The sequence below is a fragment of the Larus michahellis genome, chromosome 13 (genome assembly GCF_964199755.1).
Source record: "Larus michahellis chromosome 13, bLarMic1.1, whole genome shotgun sequence".
Lineage (NCBI taxonomy): Eukaryota > Metazoa > Chordata > Aves > Charadriiformes > Laridae > Larus > Larus michahellis.
In genome coordinates, this window is record NC_133908.1 from 543576 (window position 1) to 566834 (window position 23259).

Consider the following 23259-nt stretch of genomic DNA (forward strand, 5'->3'; position numbering starts at 1 on the left):
CCTGTGACGGTGTGGGTCCTGTGACGGTGTGGGTCCTGTGGTGGTGTGATGGTGTGGGTCCATGATGGTGTGGTGGTGTGGGTCCTGTGATGGTGTGGGTCCCGTGTGCGGGCGCTGATGACGGCAGCGCCTCTCCAGTGCCGGTCTGTCTGTGCGCCCCGTGTCTGTGTGTCCACCCCGGGACACGTCCCTGTGACCCTGGGACACGTGCGCAGCTTCGCTGCTGGTTGAACCCACAAGGGGAAAGGGGCAGACGCATCCCCCGGCCCGGGCAGGGACCCCGGCTCCGTGGGCTCCCGTGGCCGGGCGGGGGGGTCCCGGCGGGGGGGTGTGGGAGGCGGCCCGTTCTGTCCCCGCGCACCCACCGGCAGTGCGGGGCTGCTCTTCCGCCCCTCGGTCTGCGGGAGGAACCCTCCGTCACGCCTCAGCCCACCGAGGCCCTTCAGTTTTGCGGCCGGGAGCCACCGCTCCGCCCCAGCCCCCCTGACCGCCGCCTGGACCCGTGGAGGGCAGCTGTGGGATGTGCTGTTTTGTGGTGGTACCTCTTGCCCACCAGTCCAATACTGGGAGGCACTGGGCACCCTTACTGTGACTAAAGGGGAAAAAACTCACCCAATGTTTCCTATGAATAAAAAGCCAGACAGGTGTTCACAAGATTGGAAACGGGTACAGGCAGAAAAAAAAAAGCAGAGAAACTCTAGTTTTTAACTCAACCAGAACATACACGTGAAAAACCAGCCCCTCCCTCTGCTTTCCCGGGCACGAAGTCTGATTTTAGTCAAAACCCGAGGAAGAAGAATCAGGGAAGACGAGCGCTCCCGCGCTCACCTGGGAGGCGCGCTGTCCCTGTTCAAAGCGCTCCCCAGGTTGCCTCGCTGCCCCCAGGCTTGTTACCAGACTTCTCAGCGCGATGCCGTAGGAACCGTTGGCTACAGAGGCAGGTGTGGGTCGTGTCTGCGGTACCTCTGAGCAGACGCAGCTCCCAGACAGGGGAAAAGGGGACTTTAGACGGGAGCGAGGGGACCGCGCGTGCTGCCCTGCCCGGGGATGCCTCTGCGAGCAGGGGGCAGCTGCGTGGCGGGGAAGCGTTTCCCCTTCTCCCCTCTCCCGTCACGGGCTCCTGCTGCCGGGCGTCCCTGGCGCCGGCGGCTGTCCCTCGCGGCCGCGCCGGCGGAGGCGTGCGCTGGGGTAAGGGCTGCTGGGCTCCACTCCCACAGCGCCCTGAGCGGAGGCAGCCTGAGCACGGATGAGGAAGGGGCCTCCAGAAAGGCTGCCAACCAGATGGACAACATCGTGGATATGCGGGAGTACGACGTACCCTACCACGTTCGCCTCTCCATTGACCTGAAGATCCACGTGGTGAGTAAGGACGAGGGAGGCTGGAAGAGCTTTGCTTTGCTGCTGCTGCGCTCCTGAAGCGCGGGCGCCGGGGGGAAGCCCTTTCTCTCCGGGACCTCTGCAGAGGTTTCCGTGACGATGAGTTCCTCTTTAAAGCGTAGTCCCAAACCGCCGGGCCTTCTCCTGGGTAACGGCCCGCAGCGTAGCGAACTGCTGGACACGCAGCCACAGTTCGAGCCCTTCTTCGGGGCTGCGTTTACCCGGCGCCGCTCTGGCCCCAGCGGCCGAACAGAAGGGGCGCCAGGAGCGGCCCCGCAGCGAGGCGCTGCCCGCCCTCCTCTCTCCGCAGGCTCACTGGTACAACGTGCGGTACCGGGGCAGCACCCACCCCCCTGAAATCACCCGCCGAGACGACCTGGTGGAGCGGCCGGTGAGCGTTGGTCGGGCAGGTGTGGGTCTGGGGGTGCGCGGCTGGCGCGTCCCCCCCGAGGAGCCGCCGGTGTCCCGCGGTGTGCACAGGGGGAAAGCTGTTCCTGGGCTTGGGTAGCGATTTTGGGGTTGATGAAACGGTAAAATGATTACTGGGGAGGGTCTGGTTCTCTCGCTGGGCTTAGTGGGAATCGCTCTTTAACTTCAAGGCAACTGCAGACTGTTTTCTAATGGATTTGGTCCTGCTCAGGATCCCGTCGTTCTCGCCTTTGACATTGAAACGACCAAACTCCCTTTGAAGTTCCCTGACGCGGAGACAGACCAGATCATGATGATCTCCTACATGGTCGACGGGCAGGTAAAGGACAGCAGCGTAGGTTCCCGCCTGCCCCAGCCGTGAAGCCGGGGGCAGGCCAACGTTCCGCCTCCAGACTTACCTTGCTGCTGGGGGGGGCTGGGGAAATAAAACTCAAGCCCGAATGACGCATGAGATACTTGGTTTGATGGTGCCCAGCTCGGGTTCCCGGTGCTCCCGCAAGGGAGCCGTAGTAACCCGGAGAGCACCGGGACGACTCTGCTGTCCCACGTTGACGCCCCGTGGCCTCCTTAGGCGATAGCCAGTGGTGGTTCAGCAGACGGCTCCCAAACTCCCTTGGCGGAAGCGCTGGCTTTCAAGGGGAAAGCGTCCCATCATTTGGACGGCATTTTCAGGTTGCCTGCAAGCCACGTCCTCCCCACTGACTCCTTGTCACCTCCCCAGGGCTACCTGATCACAAACAGGGAGATCGTCTCTGAGGACATTGAAGACTTTGAGTTTACTCCCAAGCCCGAGTACGAGGGTCCATTTTGTGTCTTTAATGAACCAGATGAAGTAAGTCAGTTCTGCCCAGCAGACTTTTTACCTGCCGGGGGCCCTCGTTGGCCAAAGGGATCTAAAAGCTTGGTAGGCGCCTTGCTGGGGAAGGTGGTGGGTCTGGCAGGGCTGCTCCTGCTTTCGTTTCTTGGCCGTAAGGTAAGAGAGGTCAGGTGTGGGCCAGGTGGGGAGGGGAGGGGAAGGGTGGCGTAAGCTGCATGGTGTCCACCATACAGGAGATCAAGTTGCTTTATATATGTATGTCTTTCCGGCTCTTCTGTTTCATCCCAGGCTCATTTGATCCAGAGGTGGTTTGAACATGTCCAGGAGACCAAACCCACCATCATCGTCACGTACAACGGAGACTTCTTTGACTGGTAAGGTCAGGAATGAAAACCGAGCTGGCAAAGTGTCGCCTGAGCTGTACCAGCCTCGGCGTCCTTCCGTAGCTCACGCCGTGGTGGCAGCGTGTGGTCCATGCCGACTCTGGCCAGCTTGAGCACCTCGCCAAATCCTGTACTCACTGGCTTGGAAGTATGAGCTTCTGTAGAGTCGCAGCCGCTTGGCTGAGCGGCTTTAAAGCCCTGTCAACGCGGCAACGTTGGCGTATGGGTGAGCGCAGCCTTGGGGAGTGGGGAGAGGGTCAAAAGAGAGCTGGCAGATGATCAGGGAGAGGGGCGCAGGCGAGCCTTCGGGAAGCGAGGGGAGAGGGATGGCGTGCTTCCCCCCCCGGCGCAGGGGGTAAGCGAGCACCTTCGCCTCTCGGGTCGTGCTGCCGCTCTGTCCTGCACGAAGTCTTCCCCGTGGGCCGATGTCACAGAGAAACTGCCAGAAAAATTCGTCGGGTAGTTTGTAGCGAAGCGGCTGTGAGACCGTTGTGGGAGATGAAGGGAAATGGCTGTTCCGTCCCTTCTCCTCTCGTCGCCTCTTTCCCCAGGCCCTTTGTGGAAGCAAGAGCAGCAGCTCACGGCATCGATATGTATCAGGAAATTGGGTTTCAGAAGGACAGCCAGGGAGAGTACAAAGCATCCCAGTGCATCCACATGGACTGCCTAAGGTAGGAAATGCTGCCCCTCTCCCACGTCACCGCATCTTTCTCTCTTGAGTTTACGTAAAACACCCACAGTTGTATTTGAATACTGTCCTCCTCCTGGCTGTTGGGAGCCTTCACGTGTCGCACCTCCCTCGGCCGGCGTGACAGTCCCTTTGTTTGACGGGCTGCTTCCCCTCGGCACTTTGCCTACGGCAGAAGCTGCCAGCCCGGCCCCGTGAAGGGCTCTCAGGGCCGTCTCTCTCCCTGCTGGTGGCTCTCCTCAGGTGTCTGAGCTCCGATTTGGAGAGCGGAGAAAGGCCGGGCCAAGGTCGGGCCATTGGGGTGGGGGAGGGACCATAGCCTAACCCAAGGGCCCCCTGGCACACCCAGAAGAGGAGAGGACACGCTGTGCGTGCACGAGAGAGAGAGAATTCGGGGCTTTTGGGTGGGTTTCCTCCACTGGAGCGGCGTCTGGACTTTTGAGAGCCCTTGCAGTCCTGGTGGTGTCTCCTCCGGGGGTTAAACGTGTATCTTAAAGCCGCTGAGGGCGTTGGAAGGTGGAAGTCCTGAGCAGCGGTGATGGTTTGGATAGCGGGGCTTGTCCCGATGGGGATTTCAGCGCGTTGGTAGAGATGCGGAACAGCTAAAGCTGGGCAGCCTCTTACTGCACTGTGCGTGGATGCTCAGCTCTTGGCTGCCCTCAGGGAGAGGTGCCCTTTGCGATCGAGGTCCCGTTTGCAAGTCGGAGCCCCTTTTCGAAAAGCGGGGCTGGTTTCTCTGCGCAAACCGGTATTTCCATGATTTTTCCCAGGTGGGTGAAGAGAGACAGCTACCTCCCAGTGGGAAGTCACAACCTGAAAGCGGCAGCTAAAGCAAAACTGGGTTACGATCCAGTGGAGCTGGACCCTGAAGAGATGTGCCGGATGGCTACGGAGGAGCCTCAGGTATTGCCTCCCCGCACGGTGTCTCCTCAGAGCAATTGCAAACCAAGCCCAGAGCAGCTGCGCTACGACCGAACATTTAGCTTGAAGCGTTACAAAATGGTTTTGCTTAACGCGGTGGGTTTGGAGACGCTAACTCGATCTGCCTCCCCAAATTGCCGGTGCCTTAGAAGCACGTGAGCTTGTGAGAAGGAAGAGCAGGATTTCTTTGGAGCGGTTCTAGCGCTGGCATCGCGCTGGGCGTTGGCTGTATGTGTCGCTGTCAGCGGGAGGTGGCAGGCACCACCTAAACCAGCAGCACCACAAAGACCCGTGATTCGCTGGAGGGACAAGAAACAGGCTTAGTGTCCAGGTGTCGCAGGCAGGGGGATTCTCCTGAAGTCCTGGAGCAGCCTCCTGATTCCCGGGCGGGGTGACATCTGGGCCGTGAGCTCATCATCCCTATTTCTTCTCGTTCAAAGCTGAGGTATCGCTGTGCAATTAGAGCCGGAGCACGATGTGCTCAGAAGCAAACAGGTTGCTCTTTACATGGGATATGGAGAAATACACCCTTCCCTCCTTCCCGCTGCTAGGAGCGTGCCCAGCAGGAATCGATGAAAGATTGTTGTCATTGAGCTGCTCTGTCACGTGTGATTGGGATTAATTTGCCTCTCGCCCTTCCTCGACAGACCCTGGGTCGCCTGAGGGCAGTGAGCCCTTGGCCCAGGTTGCCCAGAGAAGCTGTGGCTGCCCCATCCCTGGAGGGGTTCAAGGCCAGGTTGGACGGGGCTTGGAGCAATCTGCGCTGGTGGGGGGTGTCCCTGCCCAGGGCAGGGGGTGGAACGAGATGCTCTTTAAGGTCCCTTCCAACCCAAACCGTTCTGTGATTCTATAAGGTGGTCGAGCGGTTTGCCCAGAGGGTTGTGGGGTTTCCGTCCTCAGAGATACAGAGAACCCAGCTGGACACAGTCCTGGGCAAGGAAAAATCCATCTTGATCTTTAAACGCCTGCAGTGCACTTGTGAGCACGGCCTCCAACAGCCTGTAGCAGGACAACGCAGGAGAATAACGAGGGGGATGCGAGGGAGGGAACGGTTTCCTCGAAGGGATGGGACTTAAGGACGCGGGAATGCTGATGTACTTTAAGAAGGTAGAATGTACTTTTAAAAAGGTAAAATATATTTTAGGAGGTAGAATCTCTCATGGAGTAAGAATAAAGAGCTGTAAAAGGTCACAAGGCCCTGTGAAACCAGACACTTGGTACAAACAATGAATGCCTTACTATTGAATATACCCTTGAAGAAGAACAGAAGGCTGATAACGAGGAACATCCCACCCCAGGAGGTGCCAGAACCGGCTGAAAACCAGACGGCTGCTGGATAAGGCATAAAGTCAGGGGAGGGGGGACAAGCAGGGGTCCCTGTCTTCTCTGCAGCGGTGCTCACCCCGGTGACCGTTCACCTCCCTGTGCCCCAGGTACTACCACATCCCCATTGGGAACCTCCCTGATGACATCTCCACCTTTGGCTCTGACCTGTTCTTCTCGCGCCACCTCCGTCGTCACAACCACTTGCTGTGGCTCTCATGGGGGGTTGAGCTGTGTCCTCGCTGGGCAGGAAGGACCAAGGACCTGTCCCCGTCGGATCCCTGCCTGCCTGGGGGCAGGAAGGCTGCAGCCGGGCAGTGCCCCCCACATTGCCCCCTCCAGCTCCAGGGGAAAGGGCTGCCAGCAGCGGAGAGGCGGTGCTGGCCCCTGGTGCTCCCTGCCATCGCGGGCCGTCGGTGCCTGGCTCTGCCCCACCGGGCAGAGACCCCAGGGCTGCAGCTCCCCTGCGTCCCAGAGGCTTGGCTCTGCTCTGGGACAAGGGCGGGGATGGTGCCCGCAGGGGGCTGGGGGGACCCTGTCCTGTTCCCACATCCCTGCAGTGGGGCGAGCGGCCCCAGGTCCCTCCAGCTCCCAGCGAGGGTGGGACAGGAGGGCTCGAGGAGGGGGAGGCAGCCACCAGCTGTGACACCCGTGTCCCCTCCATGTCACATGCAGCGAGCAGCCCCAGGCAGGGATGCCAATACTGAGGTGCACTGACAGGCCCAGGACTGGCAGCAGCGACACGTGGCTGTAGGACACGTCCCAGCCATCCGTGGGCACGACTCGCCATGGGGACAGCAGGTCCCTCAGAGATGGGGGGAACTCGGACCGTCTCCGGCAGAGCAAGCGTTATCCCACCTGCCCCTACGGCCCTTTCCAGCTCTGGCAGTACCTGGGGAGGGACAGGGTGGGCTGGCCTGAGGCTGGAGCACTCCAGGGCCATGGGCCCCTACCACAGACCATCAGAGGAGACCAACGGGCGCCGTGGTGATGGGGAGACAGGGCTGGAGACGGACACAAGGCCGTGGGGCCGGGGCAGGGCCAGGGCCATCACCTGTAGTTGTAGCCGGGGGAAGCCAAAGTCCTGTCGGGGCAGAGGCGGTGGAAGGAGCAGCGGGGGTTGCGCTCGCTGGTGGACAGGTCGAGGTTGCGGTTCCAGCTGATGGTCACCCCGATCACCCCACCCTGCAGCAGGGACGGGCAGACCTCGCACAGCACCAGCACGCCCTGGGCACAGCATCTCCATGGGCACGGCACCACCGTGGTCACAGCATCCCCACGGGCACGGCATCTCCACGGGCACGGCATCCCCATGGGGGCAGCACCCCAGTGAGCGCAGCACCCTCGCAGGCCCAGAATCTCCACAGACACGGCAATCCCAGAAGGACAGCATCTCTGCGGGCACCCAGATGGGCATGGAAACCCCACGGGCATGGCACCCCGGGGGGCACAGCACCTCCACGGGCACGGCGTCCCTGTGGCACGGCGTCCGCCACGGGCACAGCACTCCCCAACCCCCACTGCTCTCGCCCAGCCACGAGCACAGCCCCATCCTCAACCCCCCCCATCAGCACGGGGCTGAGTCGCCATCAGTGTGGGGCCACAGGCCCTCGCCGGGGACGCCGTGGGCACGAGCGCGGGCTCGGAGACCTCCTGCCCAGGGCCTGCCCGTGCGGAGCGGGACGAGGAGCTGCAGCGCCCGGTGTGCGGGGCCCAGGGGTCGGTTCCTGCCCGCGGGAAGCGTTGGTTTTGCAAGGGAGAAAAGCCGTTTTCCGTCAGAGGTGACACGGGAAGGGAATGAGGAGACACAGGGGCTCCAGCAAAGGCTCCTGGAACGGCTCTTCTGGCACAGACAAAAGGACGAACTGATTCCCAGCGGATCAGTGCCCAGAGGGGTGGGCTAATGACATTGAGCCATTTCACCAGAAAAGGAACCAAATAAACAGCTCAGCCGCGCCCTCCACGTGGAGAAGGAGAAGAGAAGGAAAGAGCGGCGGGACATCGGGAAGGGTTTGAGGCGCTGGGACAGGCCGTGAGCCCTGGAGCACCGAACCGAGGGGAAACGGGAGGGGAAATTGGGCCGGGATCAGGGGATAGAAAGGTGTGCTTCAGGCACCAGAAGTGGGCCTGCTTGCTAGGCCGCCCGCTCGTGCAAGAACGTGAACAAAAGCGTGCTTCACAGAGGATTCTGCCCGAGCCCATTTTATTCGGACCGAAACGCATTTCTCACACCGCTATCACACGGCGCCCGCGGGCCCCGGGTCGGCTGGGTTCGGCTGGGCTCGGCTCAACTCGGCTGGGCTCGGCTGGGTTCGTCTGGGCTCGGCTGGGTTCGGCTCAACTCGTCTCGTCTCGGCTGGGCTCGGCTCCGCTCGGCTGCGAGCCCTGCGGGCCGGGCTGGGCTGGGCCGGGCCGTGCGGCGGGAGGCCCGGGGAGCGGCGGGGCAGGTCTGGGCGCGGAGGGGGCCGGGGGGTCCCGGTGGATGCGGGCGGGGGCTGCGGGCAGCGGGCGAGTGGGCCTTGCTGGGCGGAGGCCGAGGAGGCGGCGGCGGGGCCCGAGGGCGGGAGCACCGCGGCTCCCCGCGGGAGCAGGCGGAGGCGCAGGCCGAGGCCGGGCCGGCGGGTGCCCCCGGGTGCGGGGCCGGGCCCGAGCGCTCTCCCGGGGGGCAGCTCCTCCTGCCGCCGCCGGCCCCGACCGGCCCTGCGGGCTGGGCCGGAGCGCGGCCGCGGCAGAGCCTGCCGCCGCCCGGGGGAAGGGGCCGGGTGCGGGCCAGGCTGGGGGCAGCGGTGCTCCCCCCGCTCCCCGCAGCCCCTGCGGAGCCCCGCGCGCGGCCCTGCCCCCGCCCGCCGCTGCTGGGGCCGGGCTCTGGCAGGGCGGCAGGCAGCGGGCTGCCGGCTGGGCAGGGGGGGTGCGGAGAGGGGCCGGGCTCTGGCGACAGGCCAGACAGCAGGGAAGGGCTGTCCAGAAATGGCCGCCAGGAGCCCTGGCGAGGGGCCGTGCTCAGTGCTGCAGAGGAGGCAAAAGACCCCCGGGGCCGTGTGCCGGTCGGCCCGGGGGAAGAAATTCCTTCCTGAGCCCAGAACCGGCGACCGGCTGCTCCCGGAGCGTGTGAGCGAGAGCTGGCGCCCGTCCCCCCGGGGCTGCCCTGGCTCCAGGGGACACCAGCACTGCCCGACGCCTTCCCTCCTTCGGCTGGAGGCATCTCGGGGACTTCCCAGCAAGGACACCTCAGACGGGTTTCTGCCTCTGCCGGCTCTCTCTCATCCCAGATGGCTACCAAGAGCTCCTGCCAGGCAGCGATGGGAGCTGCTGGGCGTCCTTGCAAGGAAAGCGTCCTCCAGGACCTACCCGGAACTCCTGCCAGGGATGCCCCAGAGTGTTTTGGCCTGGGTAGCAGCCCCAGACTCCTCCGAGAAAGCATCCTTACCTGGTGGTTTTTTGTGGGGGAAACTCTGTCCTCCGGGATCTACCCAAAAGCTCTGCGGTGCATCTTTCAGAGTCTTCTAAACTCTGGATTCGGGACGTGAGATCCCGGGAAGCAGCCCCAGACTCCTCCAGGGAAATTTCCCGAGGGGTTTCTTCTCTTTTAGGAAAACTCTGTCCTCCGGGATCCACCTGAGACTCCTCCCAGGCATCTCCCAGAGTCTTTTGACCCCTGTTTTCGGGATGTAAGATCCCGGGAAGCAGCCCCAGACTCCTCCAGGGAAGCTTCCCGAGATACTGTTTCTCTTTTACTGGAAGACTCTCTCCTCTCGGATGTACTAGAGACTCCTCCAGAAATTCCTACCAAGATGTTTTTTCTCTATTCAGATTCTAGGATCCAGCAATGGCTTTTCCCAGGCATTTCATGGATTCTTCTCTGCTCTTCTTTAGGAAACGGAGATACTGGGTAGCAGCCCCAGACTCTTCCAGGTAAGCGTCCCAAGGTGTTCCTTGTTTTTTAGGAAAACTCTGTCCTCCGGGATCCACCTGAGACTCCTCCCAGGCATCTCCCAGAGTCTTTTGACCCCTCTTTTTTTCGGACGTGAGATCCGGGGAAGCAGCCCCAGACTCCTCCAGGGAAGCTTCCCGAGGGGTTTCTTCTTTCTTAGGGAAACTCTGTCCTCCGGGATCTCCTTGTGGCTCCTTCCAGACATCTCCCAGAGTCTTTTGACCCCTGTTTTCGGGATGTGAGATCCCGGGAAGCAGCCCCAGACTCCTCCAGGGAAGCTTCCCGAGGGGTTTCTTCTTTTTTAGGAAAACTCTGTCCTCCAGGATCCACCCGAGACTTCTCCCAGGCATCTCCCAGAGTCTTTTGACCCCTGTTTTCGGGATGTGAGATCCCGGGAAGCAGCCCCAGACTCCTCCAGGGAAGCTTCCCGAGGGGTTTCTTCTTTTTTAGGGAAACTCTGTTCTCCGGGGTCTCCTTGTGGCTCCTTCCAGGCATCTCCCAGAGTCTTTTGACCCCTCTTTTAGGGAGCTGAGATGCCGGGAAGCAGCCCCAGACTCCTCCAGGGAAGCTTCCCGAGGGGTTTCTTCTTTCTTAGGGAAACTCTGTCCTCCGGGATCTCCTTGTGGCTCCTTCCAGGCATCTTCCGGAGTCTTTTGACCCCTGATTTCGGGATGTGAGATCGCGGGAAGCAGCCCCAGACTCCTCCAGGGAAGCTTCCCGAGGGGTTTCTTCTTTTTTAGGGAAACTCTGTTCTCTGGGATCCACCTGAGACTCCTCCCAGGCATCTTCCGGAGTCTTTTGACCCCTGTTTTCGGGATGTGAGATCCCGGGAAGCAGCCCCAGACTCCTCCAGGGAAGCTTCCCGAGGGGTTTCTTCTTTTTTAGGGGAATACTGTCCTCCGGAATTCCGCTGTGGCTCCTCCCAGTCATCTCCCAGAGTCCTTTGACCCCTGTTTTTCAGGATGTGAGATCCCGGGAAGCAACCCCAGACTCCTCCAGGGAAGGTTCCCGAGGGGTTTCTTCTTTTTTAGGGGAATACTGTGCTCCGTAATTCAGCTGTGGCTCCTCCCAGGCATCTCCCAGAGTCTTTTGACCCCTTTTTCCGGGATGTGAGATCCCGGGAAGCAGCCCCAGACTCCTCCAGGGAAGCTTCCCGAGGGGTTTCTTCTTTTTTAGGAAAACTCTCTCCTCCAGGATCCTCGTGAAACTCCTCCCAGGCGTCTCCCAAACTCTTTTGACCCTGTTTTCAGAATGTGAGATCCCGGGAAGCAGCCCCAGACTCCTCCAGGGAAGCTTCCCGAGGGGTTTTTCTCTTTTTTGGGAAAAATCTGTCCCCCGGGATCCACCTGAGACTCCTCCCAGGCATCTCCCAGAGTCTTTTGACCCCTGTTTTCGGCATGTGAGATCCCAGGAAGCAGCCCCAGACTCCTCCAGGGAAGCTTCCCGAGGGGTTTCTTCTTTTTTAGGGGAATAGTGTGCTCCGGAATTCTGCTATGGCTCCTCCCAGGCACCTCCCAGAGTCTTTTGACCCCTGTTTTCGGGAGCTGAGATCCCGGGTAGCAGCCCCAGACTCCTCCAGGGAAGCTTCCCGTGGTTTTTTCTTCTTTTTCAGGGAAACTCTGTCCTCTGGGATCCTCGTGAAACTCCTCCCAGGCATCTCCCAAAGGCTTTTGACCCTGTTTTCGGGATGTGAGATTGCGGGAAGCAGCCCCAGACTCCTCCAGGGAAGCTTCCCGAGTGGTTTTTCTCTTTTTTAGGAAAAATCTGTCCTCCGGGATCCACCTGAGACTCCTCCCAGGCATCTCCCAGAGTCTTTTGACCCCTCTTTTAGGGAGCTGAGATGCCGGGAAGCAGCCCCAGACTCCTCCAGGGAAGCTTCCCGAGGGGTTTCTTCTTTCTTAGGGAAACTCTGTCCTCCGGGATCTCCTTGTGGCTCCTTCCAGGCATCTTCCGGAGTCTTTTGACCCCTGATTTCAGGATGTGAGATCCCGGGAAGCAGCCCCAGACTCCTCCAGGGAAGCTTCCCGAGGGGTTTTTCTCTTTTTTGGGACAACTCTCTCATCCGGGATCCACCTGAGACTCCTCCCAGGCATCTCCCAGAGTCTTTTGACCCCTGTTTTCGGCATGTGAGATCCCGGGAAGCAGCCCCAGACTCCTCCAGGGAAGCTTCCCGAGGGGTTTTTCTCTTTTTTAGGAAAAATCTATCCCCCGGGATCCACCTGAGACTCCTCCCAGGCATCTTCCAGAGTCTTTTGACCTGTGTTCTACGGAGCTGAGATCCCGGGAAGCAGCCCCAGACTCCTCCAGGGAAGCTTCCCGAGGGGTTTCTTCTTTTTTAGGGGAATAGTGTGCTCCGGAATTCTGCTATGGCTCCTCCCAGGCATCTCCCAGAGTCTTTTGACCCCTGTTTTCGGGAGCTGAGATCCCGGGTAGCAGCCCCAGACTCCTCCAGGGAAGCTTCCCGTGGTTTTTTCTTCTTTTTCAGGGAAACTCTGTCCTCCGGGATCCTCGTGAAACTCCTCCCAGGCATCTCCCAAAGTCTTTTGACCCTGTTTTCGGGATGTGAGATTGCGGGAAGCAGCCCCAGACTCCTCCAGGGAAGCTTCCCGTGGTTTTTTCTTCTTTTTTAGGGAAACTCTGTCCTCTGGGATCCACCTGAGACTCCTCCCAGGCATCTCCCAGAGTCTTTTGACCCCTGTTTTCGGCATGTGAGATCCCGGGAAGCAGCCCCAGACTCCTCCAGGGAAGCTTCCCGAGTGGTTTTTCTCTTTTTTAGGAAAAATCTGTCCTCCGGGATCCACCTGAGACTCCTCCCAGGCATCTCCCAGAGTCCTTTGACCCCTGTTTTTCGGGATGTGAGATCCCAGGAAGCAGCCCCAGACTCCTCCAGGGAAGCTTCCCGAGGGGTTTCTTCTTTTTTAGGGGAATACTGTCCTCAGGAATTCCGCTGTGGCTCCTCCCAGGCATCTCCCAGAGTCTTTTGACCCCTGTTTTCGGGATGTGAGATCCCGGGAAGCAGCCCCAGACTCCTCCAGGGAAGCTTCCCGAGGGGTTTTTTTTCTTTTTTGGGAAAACTCTGTCCTCCAGGATCCAACCGAGACTCCTCCCAGGCATCTCCCAGAGTCTTTTGACCCCTGTTTTCGGGATGTAAGATCCCGGGAAGCAGCCCCAGACTCCTCCAGGGAAGCTTCCCGAGATACTGTTTCTCTTTTACTGGAAGACTCTCTCCTCTCGGATGTACTAGAGACTCCTCCAGAAATTCCTACCAAGATGTTTTTTCTCTATTCAGATTCTAGGATCCAGCAATGGCTTTTCCCAGGCATTTCATGGATTCTTCTCTGCTCTTCTTTAGGAAACGGAGATACTGGGTAGCAGCCCCAGACTCTTCCAGGTAAGCGTCCCAAGGTGTTCCTTGTTTTTTAGGAAAACTCTGTCCTCCGGGATCCACCTGAGACTCCTCCCAGGCATCTCCCAGAGTCTTTTGACCCCTCTTTTTTTCGGACGTGAGATCCGGGGAAGCAGCCCCAGACTCCTCCAGGGAAGCTTCCCGAGGGGTTTCTTCTTTCTTAGGGAAACTCTGTCCTCCGGGATCTCCTTGTGGCTCCTTCCAGACATCTTCCAAAGTCTTTTGACCCCTGTTTTCGGGATGTGAGATCCCAGGAAGCAGCCCCAGACTCCTCCAGGGAAGCTTCCCGAGGGGTTTCTTCTTTTTTAGGAAAACTCTGTCCTCCAGGATCCACCCGAGACTTCTCCCAGGCATCTCCCAGAGTCTTTTGACCCCTGTTTTCGGGATGTGAGATCCCGGGAAGCAGCCCCAGACTCCTCCAGGGAAGCTTCCCGAGGGGTTTCTTCTTTTTTAGGGAAACTCTGTTCTCCGGGGTCTCCTTGTGGCTCCTTCCAGGCATCTCCCAGAGTCTTTTGACCCCTCTTTTAGGGAGCTGAGATGCCGGGAAGCAGCCCCAGACTCCTCCAGGGAAGCTTCCCGAGGGGTTTCTTCTTTTTTAGGGAAACTCTGTCCTCCGGGATCTCCTTGTGGCTCCTTCCAGGCATCTTCCGGAGTCTTTTGACCCCTGATTTCGGGATGTGAGATCGCGGGAAGCAGCCCCAGACTCCTCCAGGGAAGCTTCCCGAGGGGTTTCTTCTTTTTTAGGGAAACTCTGTTCTCTGGGATCCACCTGAGACTCCTCCCAGGCATCTTCCGGAGTCTTTTGACCCCTGTTTTCGGGATGTGAGATCCCGGGAAGCAGCCCCAGACTCCTCCAGGGAAGCTTCCCGAGGGGTTTCTTCTTTTTTAGGGGAATACTGTCCTCCGGAATTCCGCTGTGGCTCCTCCCAGGCATCTCCCAGAGTCCTTTGACCCCTGTTTTTCAGGATGTGAGATCCCGGGAAGCAACCCCAGACTCCTCCAGGGAAGGTTCCCGAGGGGTTTCTTCTTTTTTAGGGGAATACTGTGCTCCGTAATTCAGCTGTGGCTCCTCCCAGGCATCTCCCAGAGTCTTTTGACCCCTTTTTCCGGGATGTGAGATCCCGGGAAGCAGCCCCAGACTCCTCCAGGGAAGCTTCCCGAGGGGTTTCTTCTTTTTTAGGAAAACTCTCTCCTCCAGGATCCTCGTGAAACTCCTCCCAGGCGTCTCCCAAACTCTTTTGACCCTGTTTTCAGAATGTGAGATCCCGGGAAGCAGCCCCAGACTCCTCCAGGGAAGCTTCCCGAGGGGTTTTTCTCTTTTTTGGGAAAAATCTATCCCCCGGGATCCACCTGAGACTCCTCCCAGGCATCTCCCAGAGTCTTTTGACCCCTGTTTTCGGCATGTGAGATCCCAGGAAGCAGCCCCAGACTCCTCCAGGGAAGCTTCCCGAGGGGTTTCTTCTTTTTTAGGGGAATAGTGTGCTCCGCAATTCTGCTATGGCTCCTCCCAGGCACCTCCCAGAGTCTTTTGACCCCTGTTTTCGGGAGCTGAGATCCCGGGTAGCAGCCCCAGACTCCTCCAGGGAAGATTCCCGTGGTTTTTTCTTCTTTTTCAGGGAAACTCTGTCCTCCGGGATCCTCGTGAAACTCCTCCCAGGCATCTCCCAAAGTCTTTTGACCCTGTTTTCGGGATGTGAGATTGCGGGAAGCAGCCCCAGACTCCTCCAGGGAAGCTTCCCGTGGTTTTTTCTTCTTTTTTAGGGAAACTCTGTCCTCTGGGATCCACCTGAGACTCCTCCCAGGCATCTCCCAGAGTCTTTTGACCCCTGTTTTCGGCATGTGAGATCCCGGGAAGCAGCCCCAGACTCCTCCAGGGAAGCTTCCCGAGTGGTTTTTCTCTTTTTTAGGAAAAATCTGTCCTCCGGGATCCACCTGAGACTCCTCCCAGGCATCTCCCAGAGTCCTTTGACCCCTGTTTTTCGGGATGTGAGATCCCAGGAAGCAGCCCCAGACTCCTCCAGGGAAGCTTCCCGAGGGGTTTCTTCTTTTTTAGGGGAATACTGTCCTCAGGAATTCCGCTGTGGCTCCTCCCAGGCATCTCCCAGAGTCTTTTGACCCCTGTTTTCGGGATGTGAGATCCCGGGAAGCAGCCCCAGACTCCTCCAGGGAAGCTTCCTGAGGGGTTTCTTCTTTCTTAGGGAAACTCTGTCCTCCGGGATCTCCTTGTGGCTCCTTTCAGGCATCTCCCAGAGTCTTTTGACCCCTGTTATCGGGATGTGAGATCCCGGGAAGCAGCCCCAGACTCCTCCAGGGAAGCTTCCCGAGGGGTTTTTTTTCTTTTTTGGGAAAACTCTGTCCTCCAGGATCCAACCGAGACTCCTCCCAGGCATCTCCCAGAGTCTTTTGACCCCTGTTTTTGCGATGTGAGATCCTGGGAAGCAGCCCCAGACTCCTCCAGGGAAGCTTCCCGTGGTTTTTTCTTCTTTTTTAGGAAAACTCTGTCCTCCGGGATCCTCGTGAAACTCCTCCCAGGCATCTCCCAAAGGCTTTTGACCCTGTTTTCGGGATGTGAGATCGCGGGAAGCAGCCCCAGACTCCTCCAGGGAAGCTTCCCGAGGGGTATCTTCTTTTTTAGGGAAACTCTGTCCTCCGGGGTCTCCTTGTGGCTCCTTCCAGGCGTCTTCCGGAGTCTTTTGACCCCTGATTTCGGGATGTGAGATCCCGGTGATCAGCCACAGACTCCTCCAGGGAAGCTTCCGGAGGGGTTTCTTCTTTTTTAGGAAAACTCTGTCCTCCAGGATCCACCCGAGACTTCTCCCAGGCATCTCCCACAGTCTTTTGACCCCTGATTTCGCGATGTGAGATCCCGAGAAGCAGCCCCAGACTCCTCCAGGGAAGCTTCCTGAGGGGTTTCTTCTTTCTTAGGGAAACTCTGTCCTCCGGGATCTCCTTGTGGCTCCTTTAAGGCATCTCCCAGAGTCTTTTGACCCCTGTTTTCGGGATGTGAGATCCCGGGAAGCAGCCCCAGACTCCTCCAGGGAAGCTTCCCGAGGGGTTTCTTCTTTCTTAGGGAAACTCTGTCCTCTGGGATCTCCTTGTGGCTCCTTCCAGGCATTTTCCGGAGTCTTTTGACCCATGTTTTTGGGAGCTGAGATCCCGGGAAGCAGCCCCAGACTCCTCCAGGGAAGCTTCCCGAGGGGTTTCTTCTCTTTTAGGGGAATACTGTGCTCCAGAATTCCGCTATGGCTCCTCCCAGTCATCTTCCAGAGTCTTTTGACCCCTGTTTTAGGGAGCTGAAATCCCGGGAAGCAGCCCCAGATTCCTCCAGGAAAGCTTCCCGAGGGTTTTCTCCTTTTTTAGGAGAAATCTGTCCTCCGTGATCCACCTGAGACTTCTCCCAGGCATCTCCCAGAGTCTTTTGACCCCTCTTTTTAGGGAGCTGAGATCCCGGGAAGCAGCCCCAGACTCCTCCAGGGAAGCTTCCCGAGGGGTTTCTTCTTTCTTAGGGAAACTCTGTCATCCGGGATCTCCTTGTGGCTCCTTCCAGGCATCTTCCGGAGTCTTTTGACCCCTCTTTTTAGGGAACTGAGATCCCGGGAAGCAGCCCCAGACTCCTCCAGGGAAGCTTCCCGAGGGGTTTCTTCTTCTTTAGGAAAACTCTGTCCTCCAGGATTCACCGGAGACTTGTCACAGCCATCTCCCAGACTCTTTTGACCCCTGTTTTTGGGATGTGAGATCCCGGAAAGCAGCCCCAGACTCCTCCAGGGAAGCTTCCCGAGGGGTTTCTTCTTCTTTAGGAAAACTCTGTCATCCGGGATCTCCTTGTGGCTCCTTGCAGGCATCTTCCGGAGTCTTTTGACCCCTCTTCTAGGGAGCTGAGATGCCGGGAAGCAGCCCCAGACTCCTCCAGGGAGGCTTCCCGAGGGGTTTCTTCTTTTTTAGGGAAGCTCTGTCCTCCGGGGTCTCCTTGTGGCTCCTCCCAGGCATCTCCCAGAGTCTTTTGACCCCTGTTTACGGGGGCTCATATCCCGGGAAGCAGCCCCAGACTTCTCCAGGGAAGCTTCCCGAGGGGTTTTTGTCTTTTTTGGGAAAACACTGTCCTCCGAGATCCACCTGAGACTCCTCCCAGGCATCTCCCAGAGTCTTTTGACCCCTCTTTTAGGGAGCTGAGATCCCGGGAAGCAGCCCCAGACTCCTCCAGGGAAGCTTCCCGAGGGGTTTTTTCTCTTTTTTGGGAAAACTCTGTCCTCCGGGATCCACCTGAGACTCCTCCCAGGCATCTCCCAGAGTCTTTTGACCCCTCTTTTAGGGAGCTGAGATCGCGGGAAGCAGCCCCAGACTCCTGCAGGGAAGCTTCCCGAGGGGTTTCTTCTTTTTTAGGGAAGCTCTGTTCTCCGGGGTCTCCTTGTGGCTCCTTCCAGGCATCTCCCAGAGTCTTTTGACCCCTGTTTTCGGGATGTGAGATCCCGGGAAGCAGCCCCAGACTCCTCCAGGGAAGCTTCCCGAGGGGTTTTTGTCTTTTTTGGGAAAACACTGTCCTCCGGGATCCACCTGAGACTCCTCCCAGGCATCTCCCAGAGTCTTTTGACCCCTCTTTTAGGGAGCTGAGATCCCGGGAAGCAGCCCCAGACTCCTCCAGGGAAGCTTCCTGAGGGGTTTCTTCTTTTTTAGGGAAACTCTGTCATCCGGGGTCTCCTTGTGGCTCCTTCCAGGCATCTTCCAGACTCCTTTGACCCCTCTTTTAGGGAGCTGAGATCCCGGGAAGCAGCCCCAGACTCCTCCAGGGAAGCTTCCCGAGGGGTTTTTTTTCTTTTTTGGGAAAACTCTGTCCTCCAGGATCCAACCGAGACTCCTCCCAGGCATCTCCCAGAGTCTTTTGACCCCTGTTTTCGGGATGTGAGATCCCGGGAAGCAGCCCCAGACTCCTCCAGGGAAGCTTCCCGAGGGGTTTCTTCTTTTTTAGGGAAACTCTGTTCTCCGGGGTCTCCTTGTGGCTCCTTCCAGGCATCTTCCGGAGTCTTTTGACCCCTGTTTTCGGGATGTGAGATCCCGGGAAGCAGCCCCAGACTCCTCCAGGGAAGCTTCCCGAGGGGTTTCTTCTTTCTTAGGGAAACTCTGTCCTCTGGGATCTCCTTGTGGCTCCTTCCAGGCATTTTCCGGAGTCTTTTGACCCATGTTTTTGGGATGTGAGATCCCGGGAAGCAGCCCCAGACTCCTCCAGGGAAGCTTCCCGAGGGGTTTCTTCTCTTTTAGGGGAATACTGTGCTCCAGAATTCCGCTATGGCTCCTCCCAGGCATCTCCCAGAGTCTTTTGACCCCTGTTTTAGGGAGCTGAAATCCCGGGAAGCAGCCCCAGATTCCTCCAGGAAAGCTTCCCGAGGGTTTTCTCCTTTTTTAGGAGAAATCTGTCCTCCGTGATCCACCTGAGACTTCTCCCAGGCATCTCCCAGAGTCTTTTGACCCCTCTTTTTAGGGAGCTGAGATCCCGGGAAGCAGCCCCAGACTCCTCCAGGGAAGCTTCCCGAGGGGTTTCTTCTTTCTTAGGGAAACTCTGTCATCCGGGATCTCCTTGTGGCTCCTTCCAGGCATCTTCCGGAGTCTTTTGACCCCTTTTTTTAGGGAACTGAGATCCCGGGAAGCAGCCCCAGACTCCTCCAGGGAAGCTTCCCGAGGGGTTTCTTCTTCTTTAGGAAAACTCTGTCCTCCAGGATTCACCGGAGACTTCTCACAGCCATCTCCCAGAGTCTTTTGACCCCTGTTTTCGGGATGTGAGATCCCGGGAAGCAGCCCCAGACTCCTCCAGGGAAGCTTCCCGAGGGGTTTTTGTCTTTTTTGGGAAAACACTGTCCTCCGGGATCCACCTGAGACTCCTCCCAGGCATCTCCCAGAGTCTTTTGACCCCTCTTTTAGGGAGCTGAGATCCCGGGAAGCAGCCCCAGACTCCTCCAGGGAAGCTTCCTGAGGGGTTTCTTCTTTTTTAGGGAAACTCTGTCATCCGGGGTCTCCTTGTGGCTCCTTCCAGGCATCTTCCGGAGTCCTTTGACCCCTCTTTTAGGGAGCTGAGATCCCGGGAAGCAGCCCCAGACTCCTCCAGGGAAGCTTCCCGAGGGGTTTTTTTTCTTTTTTGGGAAAACTCTGTCCTCCAGGATCCAACCGAGACTCCTCCCAGGCATCTCCCAGAGTCTTTTGACCCCTGTTTTCGGGATGTGAGATCCCGGGAAGCAGCCCCAGACTCCTCCAGGGAAGCTTCCCGAGGGGTTTCTTCTTTTTTAGGGAAACTCTGTTCTCCGGGGTCTCCTTGTGGCTCCTTCCAGGCATCTTCCGGAGTCTTTTGACCCCTGTTTTCGGGATGTGAGATCCCGGGAAGCAGCCCCAGACTCCTCCAGGGAAGCTTCCCGAGGGGTTTCTTCTTTCTTAGGGAAACTCTGTCCTCTGGGATCTCCTTGTGGCTCCTTCCAGGCATTTTCCGGAGTCTTTTGACCCATGTTTTTGGGATGTGAGATCCCGGGAAGCAGCCCCAGACTCCTCCAGGGAAGCTTCCCGAGGGGTTTCTTCTCTTTTAGGGGAATACTGTGCTCCAGAATTCCGCTATGGCTCCTCCCAGGCATCTCCCAGAGTCTTTTGACCCCTGTTTTAGGGAGCTGAAATCCCGGGAAGCAGCCCCAGATTCCTCCAGGAAAGCTTCCCGAGGGTTTTCTCCTTTTTTAGGAGAAATCTGTCCTCCGTGATCCACCTGAGACTTCTCCCAGGCATCTCCCAGAGTCTTTTGACCCCTCTTTTTAGGGAGCTGAGATCCCGGGAAGCAGCCCCAGACTCCTCCAGGGAAGCTTCCCGAGGGGTTTCTTCTTTCTTAGGGAAACTCTGTCATCCGGGATCTCCTTGTGGCTCCTTCCAGGCATCTTCCGGAGTCTTTTGACCCCTTTTTTTAGGGAACTGAGATCCCGGGAAGCAGCCCCAGACTCCTCCAGGGAAGCTTCCCGAGGGGTTTCTTCTTCTTTAGGAAAACTCTGTCCTCCAGGATTCACCGGAGACTTCTCACAGCCATCTCCCAGACTCTTTTGAACCCTGTTTTTGGGATGTGAGATCCCGGAAAGCAGCCCCAGACTCCTCCAGGGAAGCTTCCCGAGGGGTTTCTTCTTCTTTAGGAAAACTCTGTCATCCGGGATCTCCTTGTGGCTCCTTGCAGGCATCTTCCGGAGTCTTTTGACCCCTCTTCTAGGGAGCTGAGATGCCGGGAAGCAGCCCCAGACTCCTCCAGGGAGGCTTCCCGAGGGGTTTCTTCTTTTTTAGGGAAACTCTGTTCTCCGGGGTCTCCTTGTGGCTCCTCCCAGTCATCTTCCGGAGTCTTTTGACCCCTGATTTCGGGATGTGAGATCGCGGGAAGCAGCCCCAGACTCCTCCAGGGAAGCTTCCTGAGGGGTTTCTTCTTTCTTAGGGAAACTCTGTCCTCCGGGATCTCCTTGTGGCTCCTCCCAGGCATCTCCCAGAGTCTTTTGACCCCTGTTTACGGGGGCTCATATCCCGGGAAGCAGCCCCAGACTTCTCCAGGGAAGCTTCCCGAGGGTTTTTTGTCTTTTTTGGGAAAACACTGTCCTCCGGGATCCACCTGAGACTCCTCCCAGGCATCTCCCAGAGTCTTTTGACCCCTGATTTCGCGATGTGAGATCCCGAGAAGCAGCCCCAGACTCCTCCAGGGAAGCTTCCTGAGGGGTTTCTTCTTTCTTAGGGAAACTCTGTCCTCCGGGATCTCCTTGTGGCTCCTTTAAGGCATCTCCCAGAGTCTTTTGACCCCTGTTTTCGGGATGTGAGATCCCGGGAAGCAGCCCCAGACTCCTCCAGGGAAGCTTCCCGAGGGGTTTCTTCTTTCTTAGGGAAACTCTGTCCTCTGGGATCTCCTTGTGGCTCCTTCCAGGCATTTTCCGGAGTCTTTTGACCCATGTTTTTGGGAGCTGAGATCCCGGGAAGCAGCCCCAGACTCCTCCAGGGAAGCTTCCCGAGGGGTTTCTTCTCTTTTAGGGGAATACTGTGCTCCAGAATTCCGCTATGGCTCCTCCCAGTCATCTTCCAGAGTCTTTTGACCCCTGTTTTAGGGAGCTGAAATCCCGGGAAGCAGCCCCAGATTCCTCCAGGAAAGCTTCCCGAGGGTTTTCTCCTTTTTTAGGAGAAATCTGTCCTCCGTGATCCACCTGAGACTTCTCCCAGGCATCTCCCAGAGTCTTTTGACCCCTCTTTTTAGGGAGCTGAGATCCCGGGAAGCAGCCCCAGACTCCTCCAGGGAAGCTTCCCGAGGGGTTTCTTCTTTCTTAGGGAAACTCTGTCATCCGGGATCTCCTTGTGGCTCCTTCCAGGCATCTTCCGGAGTCTTTTGACCCCTCTTTTTAGGGAACTGAGATCCCGGGAAGCAGCCCCAGACTCCTCCAGGGAAGCTTCCCGAGGGGTTTCTTCTTCTTTAGGAAAACTCTGTCCTCCAGGATTCACCGGAGACTTGTCACAGCCATCTCCCAGACTCTTTTGACCCCTGTTTTTGGGATGTGAGATCCCGGAAAGCAGCCCCAGACTCCTCCAGGGAAGCTTCCCGAGGGGTTTCTTCTTCTTTAGGAAAACTCTGTCATCCGGGATCTCCTTGTGGCTCCTTGCAGGCATCTTCCGGAGTCTTTTGACCCCTCTTCTAGGGAGCTGAGATGCCGGGAAGCAGCCCCAGACTCCTCCAGGGAGGCTTCCCGAGGGGTTTCTTCTTTTTTAGGGAAGCTCTGTCCTCCGGGGTCTCCTTGTGGCTCCTCCCAGGCATCTCCCAGAGTCTTTTGACCCCTGTTTACGGGGGCTCATATCCCGGGAAGCAGCCCCAGACTTCTCCAGGGAAGCTTCCCGAGGGGTTTTTGTCTTTTTTGGGAAAACACTGTCCTCCGAGATCCACCTGAGACTCCTCCCAGGCATCTCCCAGAGTCTTTTGACCCCTCTTTTAGGGAGCTGAGATCCCGGGAAGCAGCCCCAGACTCCTCCAGGGAAGCTTCCCGAGGGGTTTTTTCTCTTTTTTGGGAAAACTCTGTCCTCCGGGATCCACCTGAGACTCCTCCCAGGCATCTCCCAGAGTCTTTTGACCCCTCTTTTAGGGAGCTGAGATCCCGGGAAGCAGCCCCAGACTCCTGCAGGGAAGCTTCCCGAGGGGTTTCTTCTTTTTTAGGGAAGCTCTGTTCTCCGGGGTCTCCTTGTGGCTCCTTCCAGGCATCTCCCAGAGTCTTTTGACCCCTGTTTTCGGGATGTGAGATCCCGGGAAGCAGCCCCAGACTCCTCCAGGGAAGCTTCCCGAGGGGTTTTTGTCTTTTTTGGGAAAACACTGTCCTCCGGGATCCACCTGAGACTCCTCCCAGGCATCTCCCAGAGTCTTTTGACCCCTCTTTTAGGGAGCTGAGATCCCGGGAGGCAGCCCCAGACTCCTCCAGGGAAGCTTCCTGAGGGGTTTCTTCTTTTTTAGGGAAACTCTGTCATCCGGGGTCTCCTTGTGGCTCCTTCCAGGCATCTTCCAGACTCCTTTGACCCCTCTTTTAGGGAGCTGAGATCCCGGGAAGCAGCCCCAGACTCCTCCAGGGAAGCTTCCCGAGGGGTTTTTTTTCTTTTTTGGGAAAACTCTGTCCTCCAGGATCCAACCGAGACTCCTCCCAGGCATCTCCCAGAGTCTTTTGACCCCTGTTTTCGGGATGTGAGATCCCGGGAAGCAGCCCCAGACTCCTCCAGGGAAGCTTCCCGAGGGGTTTCTTCTTTTTTAGGGAAACTCTGTTCTCCGGGGTCTCCTTGTGGCTCCTTCCAGGCATCTTCCGGAGTCTTTTGACCCCTGTTTTCGGGATGTGAGATCCCGGGAAGCAGCCCCAGACTCCTCCAGGGAAGCTTCCCGAGGGGTTTCTTCTTTCTTAGGGAAACTCTGTCCTCTGGGATCTCCTTGTGGCTCCTTCCAGGCATTTTCCGGAGTCTTTTGACCCATGTTTTTGG

General features: G+C 58.0%; 1 protein-coding gene across 1 annotated transcript; it reads left to right on the plus strand.

The window, feature by feature from the left end:
- The first annotated feature begins 460 nt into the window (after positions 1–460).
- Positions 461–5528, plus strand: LOC141750831 (DNA polymerase epsilon catalytic subunit A-like). The gene is made up of 7 exons (XM_074606600.1): positions 461–1359; positions 1688–1768; positions 2018–2125; positions 2528–2638; positions 2912–2997; positions 3558–3677; positions 4465–5528. Exons 1-7 carry the CDS (start codon positions 1048–1050, stop codon positions 4772–4774), a joined length of 1128 nt encoding a protein of 375 aa, XP_074462701.1. The 5' UTR covers positions 461–1047; the 3' UTR covers positions 4775–5528.
- The last annotated feature ends 17731 nt before the right edge of the window (positions 5529–23259 follow it).

Bases quoted from the DNA above. Each gene is read 5' to 3' on its own strand.
- LOC141750831 (XM_074606600.1), top strand. From the start codon at position 1,048: ATGCCTCTGCGAGCAGGGGGCAGCTGCGTGGCGGGGAAGCGTTTCCCC. The intron at 2,998-3,557 runs GTAAGGTCAGGA...CTCTTTCCCCAG, and splicing joins AACGGAGACTTCTTTGACTG to GCCCTTTGTGGAAGCAAGAG. The intron at 3,678-4,464 runs GTAGGAAATGCT...GATTTTTCCCAG, and splicing joins ATCCACATGGACTGCCTAAG to GTGGGTGAAGAGAGACAGCT.